This window comes from Balaenoptera musculus, chromosome X, assembly GCF_009873245.2.
Source record: "Balaenoptera musculus isolate JJ_BM4_2016_0621 chromosome X, mBalMus1.pri.v3, whole genome shotgun sequence".
Classification (NCBI taxonomy): domain Eukaryota; kingdom Metazoa; phylum Chordata; class Mammalia; order Artiodactyla; family Balaenopteridae; genus Balaenoptera; species Balaenoptera musculus.
The window spans coordinates 21352661-21371389 of NC_045806.1; the positions used below are offsets into that span (position 1 = coordinate 21352661).

Consider the following 18729-nt stretch of genomic DNA (forward strand, 5'->3'; position numbering starts at 1 on the left):
TAGTCTGTTCCACAGCAGTGAATTCCACCATTCTGTCTTCCAGGTCACTTATCCGTTCTTCTGCCTCAGTTATTCTGCTATTGGTTCCTTCTAGTGTTGTTTTCATTTCAGTTATTGTATTGTTCATCTCTGTTTGTTTGTTCTTTAATTCTTCTAGGTCTTTGTTAAACATTTCTTGCACCTTCTCGATGTTTGCCTCCATTCTTATTTGGAGGTCCTGGATCATCTTAACTATCATTATTCTGAATTCTTTTTCTGGAAGGTTGCCTATCTCCACTTCATTTAGTTGTTTTTGTGGCGTTTTATCTTGTTCCTTCATCTGGTATATAGCCCTCTGCCTTTTCATCTTGGCTATCTTTCTGTGGATGTGGTTTTTGTTCCATAGGCTGCAGGATTGTAGTTTTTCTTGCTTCTGCTGTCTGCCCTCTGGTGGCTGAGGCTATCTCACAGGTTTGATGGGAGGCTCTGGTGGTGGGTAGACAACAATTCTTTATATTGAATTTTCCTTGTTCAAATTACTGACTTGGTTTCTGTCACCAGACTAGAATGACAGATCCTTTTACATTTTTGGTTAACTTAAACCTTCAAGTAATCTCCCAACTGAAATTCTATGATTGGGTTTGAGGGCAGTGGGCATAGAGTGTAGGAAAGGGCACCTGGCCATGTGGGCAGGCACAGCAGTTTCTGGCTCTGTGAGGGGCTCACGTGTCGTGGCTGACTAGGTGAGTGAGATGTGAGCAGGACTAACTGGCAGTTGGAGCAAATGGGATCCAGCATTCTTGGGAACTCCTTCCTCAGGATTCTATTCCGGAGATGTGGCTAGAAGGGGAGGTTGGTTGCACTATCTGAGATGTGGTGGGCTTGAAATAACAAGGAGGAAGAGCCTGCTTGATTACTGTCCAAAAGAAAATGGACCATATTAGCAAGTCCAGATAGGGTCAGGGCCGCTGGTTAAATCCTGAGAAGCACCCACAGCAGCTATGATATTCCATCTGCTTCTGCCCATAAGCAGCTGGTTACCTTGTTGATGGCCACAAAAAGAGATGCTCCACAGCCCCGAAGGATTTTATCCTTCTAATGAGCAGACAAGCTACAGATATTTATATGATACTGTTTAAACATTATAAGATGAAACATTTCAGGAAATGGTTTGCATAAACTATACATATTGATAGTTAATATAAATAATTTGTATTACGGGTTTGTTTTCCTTAGTGTGTACACTCTCTCATCCCTGGGGATATGGATGAGCAAAGTGTTTTGTTACACTGCCTTGCTCCTGCTGGCAGTGACACAGGTGCAAAACTGCGGGCATGATGAATCAAATGCCAATTGCATCACTGCCGCCTGTGCTCAGCTCAAATTGCCGTCAGTAGAGGAAATAGAATTCATTAGTTTTCTTTCAGGGCACATGCAAACACACAAACACATGAGTTTGAAAGAATGTATGATGGCAGCAAGGAGAAATGGGCAAAGCCCAACCTTTTTTTCCTCCCGAGCAGCTCTGGCAACAGATGAAACAATAAGCCTTTGGATGCACTGTCTTTGTCAGTAGATGTTTGGGAAGATGGTATCCCTGTGGCAAAATGCTCTGTGGATAACTGATCACATTTTTTTACAGTCTCTCAGACCTATTGAGAAAATAATATTGATTCATTACAGAATCCAAAATGCTACAAATGCTCAAAGAAAATATAACCAAGTAACTCAACAATTTTAAAGGATTCAGATAAAAATAACATGCATGAATATTACTTTCATGACTTATGTGGTGAGTTATCTAGGGTGATGAGTTGAGAGCCTTTATTTCATATCTATTTTCATTTTGGCACTGGCTGAGCTAATGCCATCTGACAATAAGTGTGGGGCTCTGGCATGATGACAGAGCTCCACATTTGGAGAAAAAGAGACTCTCTTGAAAAAATTAATCCTCTCAGGGTTTCTGAGATTGTTGGGGACTAGGAGCAAGCTTAACCCAAGTTCTAGCTTTGTGTTTTCCAAACTAGACTGATCTTGGAGACTTTGACTAGAATTCTGTGGTGGGACCCAGGAATCTGTATTTGTAACAGGCACCCAAGTTGCAAATTTGGAAAACATCATTCTTGTGTATATATTCAAAAGTGAAGTTTATTTTTCAATGCTGTTTGATGCCCTTGTCCAGCCAGATTTAAGTTGGAATGATTCACCTACATAAATATATTTTTTAAGGTTTGGGAACACTGGTCTCAGCATTTGGGAGAAAACATGAAAAACAACAACAACAAAAACCACTCCCTGTATTGAATTGAGCAGCTGAAAGGCAAACACTTGGGTTTTTCTTCCCAGTTATGCTGCTTGGGCTGGTAGACTGTTGGGGATGAAATGTATTCACATAGAAAAGTCATTCTTGGGACTTCCCTGGTGGCGCAGTGGTTAAGAATCCGCCTGCCAATGCAGGGGACATGGGTTCGAGCCCTGGTCCGGGAAGATCCCACATGCCGCGGAGCAACGAAGCCCGTGCGCCACAACTACTGAGCCTGCGCTCTACAGCCTGCGAGCCACAACTACTGAGCCCGCATGCCACAACTACTGAAGCCCGCGCACCTAGAGCCCGTGCTCTGCAACAAGAGAAGCCACAACAATGAGAAGCCCGTGCACCGCAATGAAGAGTAGCCCTCACTTGCTGCAACTAGAGAAAGCCCGCACGCGGCAACGAAGACCCAACGCAACCAAAAAAAAAAAAAAAATCATTCTTCTTGCTCCTTCCTGATCTATACTTCTTTTTTTTCCCTTTAAAACATAACATTTATTGCCTTTTTCTAATTACAAAAAATAATTCATCCTCAATGCCAAAAATCCCAAAGAAAACAGAAAACAAAAGTCTATAATTTCACCACCTAGAGATAACTTTGCTGTATGTTTTCTAAAGATGCAATGATACGTGCTTCTTGAGGCTTATAATTACAATACATCATGACCACTTTGTGAGAAAAAGTAATTGTAAGTTAAAACAGGAATGTTAAAGGTAACCTATAGAGAGTAGAATTTCACTCCTGCTACATTTTCATATTTTAAGAAATGCTGATAAATCAAACCGCCCTTAGAATTCTAAGAGAATCCATATTTTTAGAATTTATAAATACTGTCTTCTAAAGTTCATACCTTAGATATGTTTTTTTATTCTCTAAAGAGTTTTTTCTTAACCTTTACATATCTATCATTCATTCATTCATACATTGTATAATTGTTGAATATTTATTATGGAGATGCAGCATTTAAAGACTGTTAAGGTACATTCCTCCAGTGAGCTTATTTTCTGGGTTAGGGGAAAGAAATAATAAATAAACAAATGAAGACATTTTCAGATTCTTTGGATTGGGTGATCAAGGAAAGTTACTGTGAAAAGGTGACATCAGAGTTGATACCCAGGAGATTAAAAGTATCCCAGCCTTGGGAAAATGAGAGGGTGTGTTTCCCTACAACCTCTACAGAATGTGTTACGGAATGGTTTTGGTTTAATTTGGTTTGGTTGATTTGCTAGGTGAGAGGTAGTGTAGATTTAATTTACTTTTCTTTCAGTTTGAGTGGAGTTAAACATCTTGTCATATATTTTAGGGCCATTTTAATATAATCTTTTGCTCATTTTTTTCACATCGAGTTTTTGGTCTCTTTTTCCCTCGATTTTCAAAAAACTTTATATAACAAGGGCTTATTTCTCATTCATACTACTTGTCTATCAAGGGTTGGAATTCAACTCCAACATTGTCCTTAATTTCAAAGTGTACAATATGATATTGTTAACTATGGGCACGGTGTTATACAGCAGATCTCTAGAACTTATTCATTTTATATAGCTGAAACTTTATACCCTTTGAATAGAAACTCTCCATTTCCCCCTCTCCACAGCCCCTGGCAACCACCATTCTACTCTCTGTTTTTATGAGTTTGACTTTTTAAGCTTTCACATATAAGTGAGATCATATAGTATGTGTCTTTCTGTGTCTGGTTTATGTCACTTATCGTAATGTCTTCCAGGATCAGCCATGTTGCTATAAATGGTAAGATTTCTTTCTTTTTAAAGGCTGAGCAATATTCCCTTGTATTATTCATATATATATATATCACATTTGCTTTAGCCATTCATCTGTCAACAGACACTTAAGTTGTTTCCATGTCTTGGCTACTGTGAATAATGCTGCAATGAATATAAGAGTGCAGATATCTCTCCAAGATACTGATTTAATTTCCTTTGGATATATACTCAGAAGTGGGGACTTCCCTGGTGGTCCAGTGGTTAAGACTCCACACTTCCACTGCAGGGAACTGAGATCCCACATGTCACGTGGTGCGAATTTAAAAAAAAGTGGGATTGCTGGATCATATGGTAGTTACAATTTTTTTTTTAATCACAAATAAGGTCTTTTATTTGTCACCATTAAAGGTCTGATTTTTAAACAGATTCTTGGACTGGTGGCTCATATCCATCAGCTCATTCAACTTTAGCACCTGTCTCATCCCCAGTAGCTTTTCCAGAGCTACTACCTTCACCATGTAGCTCCATGAGTTTTCCCAGTTCAAACTTGGGCTTCTTCAGCGTTTTTACTTTTCTAACAAAGACATCATGGAATGGATAAATAGATTGGCAGGCCTTTTCTGTGTCTTTTCCAATGCTGTCTGGAGTCAATTTATTGACCACCTCTTTCAAGTCATTTGTCTGCACCTCTCGGGTCATGATTTCCATCATCTTCTTGCGCATCTGGCAGTCCTGCTGGTGCTGGGCATGAGAGGTCTTCTGAATCTGATCGTTGCGCTTTTTAGTAAAACCCACACAGAATAGACGAAGCAAATAACCATCGGTAGTCTTGACATCAACGTGAGCTTCAGGTATGGTCTGCCATTTTTTGACCATGGAGCACATTTTGTCACGGGTAAGATCCGTGCCATGGAAATTAGTCAGGCAGTTTTTTTCCTGAACATCCTCAGTAATAAGCTTGAATTTTCTAAATGCAGCTTCATCATTCTGCAGATCAGCAGGGCTCACTTCAAACACACGACCCTTGAGGCCATCAGATGCGATTTTGGTTCCTTGAGTTCTCGTGACTAGTGTTTTCCCAATATTTCTTATATTGAACATAGCTGGTGCTTTCATATCATACCAATCTTTCTTAGAAAATGGGTCAACTACCTTCTTCTTGGGTCCCTTTTAACCGCCTTTCGTAAGGCACTTGTTCTTACCGACCCTGTAGTTACAATTTTAAGTTTTTGAGGAACCTCCATACTATTTTCAATAGTGACTGTATCAACTTACATCCTGACCAACAGTGTACAAGGGTTCTTTTTTTCTCCAAACCCTTGCCAACACTTGTTATCTTTTGTCTTTTTTGATAATAGCTATTTTAACAGGTGTGAAGTGACATACCATTGTGGTTTTGATTTGAATTTCCCTGATGATTAGTGATGGTAAGCATCTTTTCACAAACCTCTTGGACTTTTGTACATCTTCTTTGGAGAAATATCTATTCAAGTATTTTACCCATTTAAAAAATTGGATTATTTGATTTTTTTGCTATTGAGTTGTAGGAGCTCCTTATATATTTTGGATACTCACCTCTTATCAGATACATGGTTTGCAAATATTTTTTGCAATTCTATAGGTTTCTTTTTCACTCAGTTGATTATTTCCTTTTCTGTGCAGAAGCTTTTTTAGTTTGATGTAGTCTCACTTGTCTTTTTTGCTTTTCTTGCCTGTGCTTTTGGTGTTATATCCAAGAAATTATTGCCAAGGCCAACATCATGAAGCTTTTCCCCTGTGTTTTCTTCTAGGAATTTAACAGTTTCAGGTCTTATGTTTGTCTTGAATCCATTTTGAGTCGATTTTTATATATGTTGTAAGATAGGGTTGAATCTCATTCTTTTACATGTGGATGTCCAGTTTCCCCCATGCCTTTTTTTTTTGGAAGAGATTGTCTTTTCCCCATTGTGTAGTCCTGGCACCTTTGTTGAAGATCACTTGACTGCATATATGTGGATTTATTTTTGGACTCTGGTTTCATTGGAGTATATGTCTGTCTTTATGGCAGTGCCATACTGTTTTAATTACTATAATTTTATATGTTTTGAAATCAGGAAGCGTGAAGTTTCCAGCTTTGTTCTTCTATCTCAATATTGTTTTCGCTATTTGGAGTCCTTTGTGGTTTCATCTGAGTTTTAGGATTGTTTTTTCTGTCATTGGGATTTTGATAGAGATTATATTGAATCTCTAGATTGCTTTGGGTCATATAGGCATTTTAACAATATTAAGTCTCCTCATCCATGAACATGGAATGTCTTTCCATTTACTTGTGTCTTCTTTCATTTATTTCATCAATGTTTTGTAGTTTTCAGTGCACAAGTCTTTTAGTTAATTCCTAAGTATTTTATAATTTTGATGCTATTTTAAATGGGATTGTTTTCTTAATTTTCTTTTTAGATAGTTCACTGTTAGTGTATAGAAATGCAGCTGATTTTTGTATCTTGCAACTTGACTGAATTCATTTATTAGTTCAGTTTGTGTGTGTGTGTGTGTGTGTAATTTTTAGGGTTTCCTACATATAAAATCTTGTCATCTGCAAACACATGTAATTTTACTTCTTCCTTTATGATTATAGAACTTCCAGTACTATTTGGAATAGAAGTAGAAAGAGTGAGCATCCTTGCCTTGTTCCAGATCTTAGAGGAAAAACTTTCAGTTTTTCACTGTTAAGTATGATGTTAGCTGTGGGCTTTTCATATATGGCATTTATTATGTTGAGGTAATTTCCTTCTATTTCTAGTTGAGAGTTTATATCATGAAAGAGTACTGAATTTTGTCAAATGCTTTCTTTGCATCTATTGATATGATCATGTGATTTTTATCCTTCATTCTATTAATGTGGTGTAGGTCTGTTCAGATTTTCTGTTTCTTCATAATTCAGTCATGAAAGAGGTTGTATTTTTCTATGAATTTATCTATTTTTTCTAAGTTATCCAATTTGTTAGTGTATAATTTTTCCTGGTAGTCACTTATGATCTTTTAATTTCTGTGGCATTAGTTGTAATGTCTTCTCTTTTGTTTATGATTTTATTTATTTGAGTCTTCTTTTTTTTTCTTAGTTAATTTAGCTATGGTTTTGTCAATTTTGGGGATCTTTTCGAAAACCAACTCTTAGTTTTGTTGATTTTTTTTCTGTTCTCTATTTTGTTTATTTGTACTCTTTATCATTTCTTTCCTTCTGATAACATTGGGTTTAATTTGTTTTTATTTTTCTGGTTCTTTGAGGTGTAGAGTTAGATTGTTTGAGATCTTTCTTTTATAATGTAAGCATTTTTCACTCTAAATGTCCCTCTTAGTACTGTTTTTGCTACATCCTATAGGTTTTGGTATGTTGTATTTTTGTTTTTGTTTGCCTCAAGGTCTTTTCTAATTTCCCTTTTGATTTCTCCTTTGACTCATTGGTTGTTCAAGATTGTGCTGTTTAATTCCCACATGCTTGTGAATTTTTAAATTTTCCTTCCACTGTTGGTGGCCAGTTTCGTTCCATTGTGGTCAGAAAAGAACTTGCTATGATTTCAGTATTCTTGAATTTGTTAAAACTTGTTTTTTGACCTAACATGCTATGTATCCTGGAGAATGTTCCATGTGCACTTGTGAAGAGTATATATTCTGCTGCTGTTGGAATGAATGTTATGTATATGTCTGTTAGGTTCATTTCAAATTTAATGTTGCTGTATTTCTCTATTTCTTAATTGATCTTCTGTCTGGATGTTCTATTTTTTATTGAAAGTGGGGTCTTGAGCTTTCATATTGCTGTTTAACATCTTTTCATTTCAACTTGGAAGAACTCCCTTTAGCATTTCTTGTAAGGCAAGTCTGGTGGTAATGAACTCTCAGCTTTTATCTGTCTGGGAATGTCTTTATCTCTCCATTTCTGAAAGATGGTTCTGCTGGATATAGTATTCTTGGCTGACAGTTTTTTTTTTTTTTTCCTTTCAGCAGTTTGTGTATATCATTTGACTCTCTTCTGGCCTGAAGGGCTTCTGTTGAGAAGTTTTCTCATAGTCTTATGGGAGTTACATGTATGTGACAAGTCACTTTTGTCTTGCTACTTTTGAAATTCTCTCTTTGAGTTTTGACAATTTGATCGTAATTTGTCTCATTGTGGATTATCTGAGTTCCTCTTAGTTGTGGCCATTGGGCTTCTTGGATTTGGATATCTATTTCCTTCCCCTGCTTTGGAAAGTGTTCAGCCATTATTTTTTTGAATCAGCTTTCTGATCCTCTCTCTCTTCTCCCTCTGGGACTCTTATAATGTATATATTGGTTTATTTGATGGTGTCTCATAAGTCCCTTAAGCTGTCTTCACTCTTTCATTCTTTTTTCTTTTTACTTCTTTCACTGGATAATTTCTACTGGCCTATCTTTGAGATTGCTGATCCTTTATTTGTGCTTGATGTAGTCTGCTTTTGAACCCCTCTACTGAACTTTTCAGTTCAGTTATTGTATTCTTTAGCTTAAAAATTTGTTTGGTTCTTTTCAGTGTTTTCTATTTCTTTGATTCTTGCTTTGTTCATGCCTTATTTTCCTGACTTCTTAGAGCATCTTTACGATGGTTGTTTTGAATTCTGTCCGATAAATCATATATCTCTGTTTCATTAGTGTTAGTTTCTAGAAATTTATCTTGTTCCTTTGTTTGGGAAATCATTTCCTGTTCCTTCATTTTCTTTGACTCTTTGTGTTGGTATTTGTGCATTAGAGAAAACAGCCACCTCTCCCAGTCTTCATGGACTTGCCTTTATGAGAGGAGACCTTCACCAATCATCCCAGCTAGAGATTCTGGGGGCCTGTCAAGCCTTTATGCTAGTCCAAACCACCATCTTCAATCTTAGTGATCCCCATGTGTTTAGAATATGATGGGTCCCATCAGTGTTCCAAGACAGGTGAGGCAGAAGGCAGTCTGTTGGGCAGCCCCTGGAAAATTAGACCTTTGGATGTACTGTCCAGCTTTTTCCCTTTCCAGAGAGAAGCTGAAATCTTTTTTTTTTTTTTTCTGCTTCCTCTGTACTGAGCTGGGCGGAGGGCCTATGAAGGCTGGTGGTATACTAGATCAAACTGCGGTGTTTGGTCTCACTGGACCCCAGGCGTCTAGTGTATGGCAGGTCCTGTCAGTGCTCTGCAACACATAGGCAGAAACCAGCCCCTTAGGGAGCCCCTGAAAAAGTTGGATTATTGGAGGTGTGGCCTGACTCTTTCCCTCGACAGAGAGAAACTAGGAGCTGGGAGTTTCCTTTGATCATATGACCCTGGCCAAGGGTAGGGGTCATAGTTAAATGGTCTCTCATGTTTTCCTGCTGGCTTCATTGTGGCTGGTTTTGCACTTGCCTGGAATGCAGGAGCCTCTCAGCCAGTTTCTGGATTTCTCACAAAGGGTGTTTGTTCATGTACTGTTGTTGAATCAGTATGTCTGTTGGTAGAGGGAAAGTCCAGGGCTTCCTATTCCACCATATTGCGGATGTTTCCCCTGAACATTCTCCCTCCAATTTTAAGAGTTCTTTATATATTAGCGATACCAGTTCCTGTCTGTGATTTGCATTACAGATCTGTTCTCCTAGTGTATCATTTGTTTTACTTTGCTTATGATGTTTTTGTTTTTTTTTTTTTAATTTTTATTTATTTATTTATTTTTTATTTATTTATGGCTGTGTTGGGTCTTCGTTTCTGTGCGAGGGCTTTCTCTAGTTGTGGCAAGTGGGGACCACTCTTCATCGCGGTGCGCAGGCCTCTCACTGTCGCGGCCTCTCTTGTTGCGGAGCACAGACTCCAGACGCGCAGGCTCAGTAATTGTGGCTCACGGGCCTAGTTGCTCCGCGGCATGTGGAATCTTCCCAGACCAGGGCTCGAACCCGTGTCCCCTGCATTGGCAGGCAGATTCTCAACCACTGCGCCACCAGGGAAGCCCGCTTATGATGTTTTTTGCCATGAAAATTTTAAATAAAATTTAGCAACTTTTTTTCTTTCATTGCACCTAGATTTTTGAGTAATAGTTTGAAAGCCTTTCCCAACCCTCAGATTATAGAGGAATTCATGCATATTTTTGTCTAATATTTTGTCTAGTATTTCATTTTTAACTTTCAGATATCTGATTCATCTGGAGTTTATTTTTGTGTAAGGTATGAGGTACAGATCTAATTTTATCTTTTTCCAAATGGCTGCCCAGTTGTTCCAGCACCATTTAATAAAAAGTTTGTCTTTGACCATAGTTAAATGAGGTACCATCTTCATCATGTACTATATTTCCATATATACTCAGGTCTATTTCTGCACTTTCTGTCCTATAAACTGGTCAGTCTATTCAAGCACTAGTATTACAATTACAGAGGCTTTATAGTCTGTTTTAATATCTGGTAGGCCTAGTCCTCCCTTACAGCTTTTCCATTTCAGAGTAAACACTACACTAATCCACATGGATCCTCTTTCATTTTTGGCAACTAGTGTGCACTTTGTCATTCTGAGAATGATTTTAGTTCACTCTTAGGTCCTTTGTTGTCCTCTTCTCCTGCACAGTTTTTCTGGGTCATCCTAGCTTCTGCTAATGCTGGAGGAGGGAGCTTGGAAGATAGCTCTACAAGAAATTGGTATTTATTTTTCTGCTTGCAGATAATTTGATTTTTTTTTGGTATTTTTTATCTTCCAGTTATGATGAGAGTATGGAACTTTTGTGGTTTTATATTTTCTTCTTGTTGATCTATATAGTTTTTTGGAGAATATGCCAAAAAAAAAAAAATCTTGTTTAGGTAGTTACCATTCCCTCACTGTATTGCTGTTTTTTTTAAACAGAAACTTCAGCTTACATCAGAAATACTGTTGTTCTCATAGAAAAGCTCCTTCCAATATTCTAAAGCGCTTTAACTTTTTTCTACCCTGGTCAGAGCAATAGCTGGTAGGAAGACAGAGGAGTAGAAAATAAGGATCTAAGACCAATACAAAAGCTATTACAGTTTCCCAGAAATGCATTAATTTGTCAAAATTGAGTAATAGTAGTAAGTTTTTCCTATAATAGTATTAGCATTTTCTAGCAGGCCTTTTAATAATACCAATTTTTTATATACTTTCAAAGAGCTTTGATGTCAATTGAATTATTATTATTTTTTTTTAATTTATTTCTTTATTTCTTTTTGGGTGTGTTGGGTCTTCGTCTCTGTGCGAGGGCTTCCCCCAGTCGCGGCAAGCGGGGGCCACTCTTCTTCATCGCGGTGCGCGGGCCTCTCACCATCGCGGCCTCTCCTGTTGCGGAGCACAGGCTCCAGACGCGCAGGCTCAGTAATTGTGGCTCACGGGCCCAGTTGCTCCGCGGCATGTGGGATCTTCCCAGACCAGGGCTCGAACCAGTGTCCCCTGCATTGGCAGGCTGACTCTCAACCACTGCGCTACCAGGGAAGCCCTCAATTGAATTATTTACTTATGATTTAGGTATTAGTTCTTACAGGCTTTCTGGCTATCACTTAGTATGAAGACAAAGTGTGTAATTCAGGCAATATTAATCTATTCTTAGAGGGTTGTTTGCAGCCCCTGTAAACATTGGCTAGAAATGATTTACCCTGCCTTACTACCACTGTGCCTTTCACATGTATTTTTAAATGAGAAAAGTAGTTGCTTGAACTATATAATGTCTGGGGGAAAGTGACTTAATATTACCAGTTGTTGTTGGGAGTTTGAAAATAATAGAAGATATTGGCATCCTAGTCCGTTAAAGTTGTACTTCACTGTCATTGAAAACAGTGTTTTGGGGGGGACATTACTCTGATAATTTTGCTTACTGGAATGTCATTTGAAAGGCTAATTGCCTTCCTAAAGGATTAGTGTGATAAGACTATATCCTTGATGTGATAAACTTGCAACTTTTTAAAAAACCTTATTAACCATTTTTTTTTCAGTAAAAGATGAAATATTTATTCAGTCAAGAGAGAAACCAGAGTATCATCTTAACTATTTTTAAGTTAATAGTTCAGTAGTGTTAAGTATATTCACATTGTTGTAAAAGAGATCTCAAGAACTTTTTCATCTTTCAAATCTGAAATTCTTTACCCATTTAAAGGACAACTCCTTCTTTCCTCCTTCTCCCAGCCCCTGGTAACCACCACCCTACTTTATATTTTTATGAATTTGACTACTTTAGATACCTCACATAAGTAGAATTATACAGTATTTCTGTTTCTGTGACTGGTTTATTTCATTTAGCATAATGTAAAAACTTCTAACTTTTTAATTTCCATTATTCTGGGAGATGGATCAAAAAAGGTATTGCTGCAATTTATGTCAGAGAGTGTTCTGCCTATGTTTTCCTCTAGGAGTTTTATAGTGTCTGGTTTCACATTTAGGTCTTTAATCCATTTTGAGCTTATTTTTGTATATGGTGTTAAAGAATGATCTAACAACTTATAACTTTAAGAAAAGTTTATGTTGTCTAATCTCATAAACTATAGGGCAGAGTAGACGGTTATGCTACATTGATTAATAACGTGAGGGTAGGCCCATAAATTGTGTGCTAACAGTCTAATTCTGGTTAAGATTGGAATGACCAAAAGTTATTTCCAATCTACCAACTTTTGTATGTATTTCACAAAATAGAGATACCCCATCATAATTAATATTAAAAGCTAATGAATAAATGGAAGAGCTACATTCTAAAATTATTTGGGAGGAGAAGTAATGGAGAGTTATAAAAGGATATGAATCATGTTTTAATCAAAATATGTTAAAATAGTATTGTATATATACAACTGTAGGATGAGAGATTATTTGCTTCTAGGAATTCTGACAGTTTGCAAATATTCTTGACTCAGATTCTTCTGATTTTTTATTTATGCATTAATCATGGATTTTATGGGCCCACCAAGGTTATAGAAAAGTTACTTCTGTACAGAGCCGTATGAGATTAATTTGAATTCATTAATCCCATTCCCAGATGTGTTTAAGTCAGTGAGGTCAGTTTAGTGTTGAGGGATTTACATGTAATATATATGCTTGTTCTAGAAGCCAGATATAAACTTTGAAATAGTTACATAACTTGGAGAAATAGAAATGTGAAATATATATATCTAAGATAAATGGATTTTGTGGCTTAACAAACTCTGTCATGAGGAAATTCAATACCTGAAATCTCTTTAAAATATCTGCTTAGTATCTTCCTCTTCAAAAGCTCCTCTCTCCTTTTACATTTAAAAGGAAGGGTGTAGAGACTTCCCTGGTGGCGCAGTGGTTAAGAATCCGCCTGCCAATGCAGGGGACACGGGTTCGATTCCTGGTCCGGGAAGAACCCACATGCCGTGGAACAACTGAGCCCGTGTGTGACAAGTACTGAAGCCCACATGCCTAGAGCCCGTGCTCCACAACAAGAGAAGCCACCGCAATGAGAAGCCCCCACCCCCACTCGCTGCAACTAGAGGAAGCCCACGCACAGCAACGAAGACCCAGTGCAGCCAAAAAAAAAGAAGGGTGTGGAGGAAGAGGAGAATAACAAGTTGGAGAATGGTTTTTTTCCTTGGCCTATTAGGGAAATATGTGATTTCTCAGACAAAGAATACATTATTTTTTTCAGATATCTAGGTATATCAGTCACTTGTAAGCTAAGTAAAAACTCTCAATGATTACATATGATTGTATATATATATGTATATATGTATGTATGTGTATACACACACACAGTAGCACAGTTGCACAAAAGGTTTCTCTTTTCCTATGTAATTATTAGGCACTACTATTATTTACATGTGAGTCAATACTCCCAATGAATGGTTTTAAGTAACCAATTTTAATGAATATTGAACATGCAATCAGTTAGTGCTTCATAATAGATAATTTAAGAATTTTAAGATGAAATTAAATTGGGGAATAATATTAAAGAGAAATAAGTGGGGGCCACTTTAAAAGCATTAAAATAATAGCTTAATGTGTACAAGGAAATAAAAGACAAGATTGATAATTTCAGTAGCAAACTAGAATCTTTAGAAAAGAACCAAATGGAAATACTAAAAATGAGAAATACAATAACTGATATTGATAATTCAGTAGATGAATTTTCTAGCAGATTAGATGCTATGAAATAGAGAATTAGTTAACAGGAACATAAGTCAGAAGAAAATATCCAAATTGAAACATGAAGAGATAAAGGAAGAGAAAATGCATAAAGAGCATAAGAGATATAGATTCAGTGAAAATTTCTTACAATCCAGGATCCCTATATCAAGTTAAAATATCCTTCAAAAATGTAGGTAAAATAAGGACATTTTCAGAAAAACAAATACCAAAGGTGTTTGACACCAGCAGACCCACACAAAAGGAAATACTGAATGGTATTCTTTGAGTGAAAGGGAAATAATCCCAGAAAGAAGGTTCCAAATGCAGCGAGGAATTAAGAGTGATGAAAAAGGTAACGATGTGTGTGGAAAAATCTAAATGAATATTTTATGTATAAAAGCATAATAATAATGTATCATGAGGTTTAAAATATATGTGGCTTTATATAACATAGATTATGTTATAATCTATAGGCTAACCAGTAAAGCAACATGAAAGAATGTACAACTACCAAACTAACAGAGGAGAAAAGTAACAGAAAAAAAACCCTAATTCTATTTGAATGAAAGCAAGAAAAAAGGAAAAAATAGAGGAATTCAGACATGGTGAGACAAATAGAGATCAAATAGTGTAATGGTATATTTACACCCAAATATATCAGCAGCTACTTTAAATGTAAAGGCCTAAACTCTCCAATTAAAGTAAAACATTCTCAGACTGAAAAAAAGAACAGAACCCAACTATCCATTGCTTACAAGAGATACACCCCAAATACAAAGGTATAGAAAGGTTGAAAATGAAAGGATGAAAAAATACACTGTGAAAACACTAATGGCCCTTTCTGCACATGCACATCACAAAAACTGGTATAACTATAATAATGTCAGACAAAGTAGACTTTAAAGGGAAAGAGTGTTACCTGGAGATATAGAGGGATATTGCATAATGATAAAAGGTCCAGTTAACAAGGAAGAGAAAAAAAAAAACTAAATCTGTATTGACCTAATAACATATATTCAAAATACATAAAGCAAAAATTGACAAAATAAGGAGAACTAGGTAAATCCACAATAACAATGGGATATTTTTTAAAAAATTTTAATGAAGACTTTACTTTTTTAGAGCAGTTTTAGGTTCATAGCAAAATTGAGGGGAAGGTACAGAGATTTCCCTTATACTCTGTGCCCCCACACATGTATAATCTCCCCCATTATCAACATCTGTTGTTTCACAACTGCCTCAGGAGCTTCCCAGGTGTAATCTGAAACCAGGCCCCTTACATGGAGGGCAAGGAGAGACTGAAGAAAGAGGCAGGCCACTGCATATTGGTAGGTGATAGGTTTAATAAACAAGGGAACTTACAAGGCTTGCCTTGGGCAACCACAAGGTAAGTAGATTTCTGCACCCACCTGCCAGTGTCTTAAAAGTTTATGTAGAGGCCTTAACTGGGTTCAGTTATGTACCCAGTCCAGATAGCCTCAACACCACATTTCTATTTTAAGGTTGTATAAATTGGAGCAGCTTCTGAGAGTGGGGAAGGCAAGCAGAATGCACATTCCAAGGACAGGGGAGAGGATGTGGAGCCTCCAGTTGCCTGGGTCTAGCTCTTGGGTCAACTGGTGGTCATGTCTTCTTGATTACATCCTCCAACAACATCCTCCATCAGAATGTTGTATTTGTTACAATTGATGAACTTACATTGACACATCATAATCACCCAAAGTCCATAGTTTACACTACTGTTCACTCTTGGTGTTGTACATTCCATGGGTTTGGAAAAAATGTATAATGACATGTACCATCATTATGGTATCATATAGAGTGTTTTCATTGCCGTAAAAAGCATCTGTGCTCTGCCTATTTATTCCCCCACTGCCAACCCCTGACAACCGCTGATCTTTCTACTGTCTCCATAGTTTTATCTTTTTGAGAATGTCATGTAGTTGGAATGATAAAACATGTAGCCTTTTCAGATTGGCTTCTTTCACATAGTAATATGCTTTTAAGTTTCCTCCATGTCTTTTCATGGCTTGATAGCTCGTATCTATTTAACACTGAGTAATATTCCATTGTCTGGGTGTACTATGGTTTATTTATCCATTTACCTACTGAAGGACATCTTGGCTGCTTCCGAGTTTCTTTAATTATGAATAAAGCTGCTATAAATGTTCATATACAGGTTTTCGTGTAGGCATAAGTTTTCAGCTCCTTTGGGTGAGTGCTAAGGAGTGCAATTGCTGGATTATATGATATGCCTTTTTTAGTTTTATAAGAAATGGCCAAACTTTTCCAAAGTGGCCGTACCGTTTTGCATTCCCACCAATGGTGAATGAGAGTTCCTGTTGCTCCATATCCTCATCAGCATTTGCTGTTGTCAGTGTTCTGGATTTTGGCCATTTTAATAGGTGTGCAGTGGTATCTCATTGTTGTTTTAATTTGCATTTCCCTGATGACATATGACGTGGACCTTCTTTTCATATGCTTCCTTGCCATCTCTATAGCTTCTTTGGTGAGGTATCTGTTAAGGTCTTTGGCCCATATTTTATTTAGGCTGTTTATTTTTTTATTGTTGAATATTAAGAGTTCTTTGTATATTTTAGATAGCAGTCTGTTATCAGATGTGTCTTTTACAAATATTTTCTCCCATTGCATGGTTTGTCCTCTCAGTCTTTTGACATTATCTTTTGCAGAGCAGAAGGTTTAAATTTTAATGAAGTCTTCCCTATCAATGATTTCTTTCATGGATTGTCTTTGGTGCTGTATTTAAAAGGTGTCACCAAACCCAAGGTCATCTACATTTTCTCCTATGTTATCTTCTAGGGGTTTGTAGTTTTGGATTTGACATTTAGGTCTATGATCCATTTTGAGTTAATTTTTGTGAAGGGTCTATAGGCTGTCCTTAACTTCATTTTTTTCTTTTACAAGTGGATGTCCAGTTGTTCCAGCACCATTTGCTAAAGAGACTATCGTTGCTCTATTGTATTGCCCTGGCTCTTTTGTCAGAGATCAGCTGTCTATATTTATGGGATCTTTTTCTGTGCTCTCTATTCTGTTCCATTGATCTGTTTGTCTGTTCTATTGCCAATACCACACTGTCATGATTACTGCAGCTTTATTTTAAGTCTTGAAGTTGGGTAATGTTTGTCCTCCATGTTTGTTCTTCTTCTTCAGTATTGTGTTGGCTATTCTGAGTCTTTTGCCTCTTCATGTAAACTTTATAATCTGTTTTTCAATATCTGTAAAATCACTTGCTTGGATTTTGATTGGCATTGCATTGAATCTATTAATCAAATTTGGAAGAACTGACATCTTGACAGTATTGATTCTTCCTATTCATGAACATGGAATATCTCTCCATTTATTTAGTTCTTTGATTTCATTTATCAGTTTTATAGTTTTCCTCATATAGATCTTACACATATTTAGTTAAATTTATACCTTAGTGTTCAGTTTTTGTGGGTCCTAATGTAAATATTGTTGTGTTTTTAATTTCAAATTCCACTGGTTTGTTTTTGGTATATAGGAAAACAATTGACTTCTGTATATTAACCTTGTATCCTACAACCTTGCTATAATCACTTGTTAGTTCCAGGAGTTTTTTTGTTGTTGTTGTTCTTTCAAATTTTCTACATAGACAGTCATATCATTTGTGAACAATGACAATGTTATGTCTTCTTCCTAATCTGTATAGCTTTTCTTTTCTTTTCTTCCCTTATTTCATTAGCAAGGTCTTCCAGTAAAATGTTGAAAAGGAGTGGTAGGAGGGGACATTCTTTCTTTATACCTAATCTTACTGGGAAAGCTTTGAGTTTCTCACCATTAAGTATGATGTTAGCTGTAGGTTTTTTGTAGATAGTCTTTTTTAAGTTGAGAAAGTTCCCCTCTATTCCTAGTATACTGAGAGTTCTTTTTTTAAATCATGAGTTGGTGTTGGATTTTGTCAGATGCTTTTTCTACATCTATTGATATGATCATATGATTTTTCTTTTTTTAGTCTGTTGATGTGATGGATTACATTAATTGATTTTCAAACAATAATTTTTCAAATCAAACAAATGTGTGTCTTAGTATTTCAAAGTTTGGCTTAAAGAGGAAAAATGTAATTTTCTCTTTCCATTATTTGTAAGGAGAAACCCAAAATACTGAAATATATCCTAAAGCTACTAGGAGACTTATGCTACTTTTCCCTGGGCATATTCTACTTATACCCTTGTTCAAGAACTGATAAGTATTACATGGTGAGGATAATTGTAGCACTTTATCAAATTGGCAGATGCTCAGTAATCATTTTTGTCCCCATTAGGCAACAATGGATACAAATAAAACGACACCTGTTGGTGTCCTTACAGCTGTGTCTGAATTGGAAGGCACCAGCACTCATCATTCCAGATAGTAGGTGAACCAGAGGAGTGCTGACATTTTTCATGATGATGGCTGGATATAAATACTTGGATCATCCTGGAGACTCTACTGCCCAGCCCAGTGTTTCTGTTTAGCCAATTCCTTCTCCTGCTGTATTTGTAAGCTCCAGATTATTTATAAAGCTGTGGTACAAGAATTAATACTCAAGAATCAAAAGACCCTCCAGTATTATTTCCGCACTTGTGAGACAAGGCATAAGAAGGAAGTGTTTTTAAACTTAGGAATGTATTATTTCA

At 36.7% G+C, this 18729-nt stretch overlaps 1 protein-coding gene across 1 annotated transcript; it reads right to left on the reverse strand.

Moving 5' to 3' along the window:
- Positions 1–4453: 4453 nt before the first annotated feature.
- Positions 4454–5166, reverse strand: LOC118888728 (40S ribosomal protein S3a-like). The gene has a single exon (XM_036840115.1). It carries the CDS (start codon positions 5126–5128, stop codon positions 4469–4471), a length of 660 nt encoding a protein of 219 aa, XP_036696010.1. The 5' UTR covers positions 5129–5166; the 3' UTR covers positions 4454–4468.
- Positions 5167–18729: the final 13563 nt, after the last annotated feature.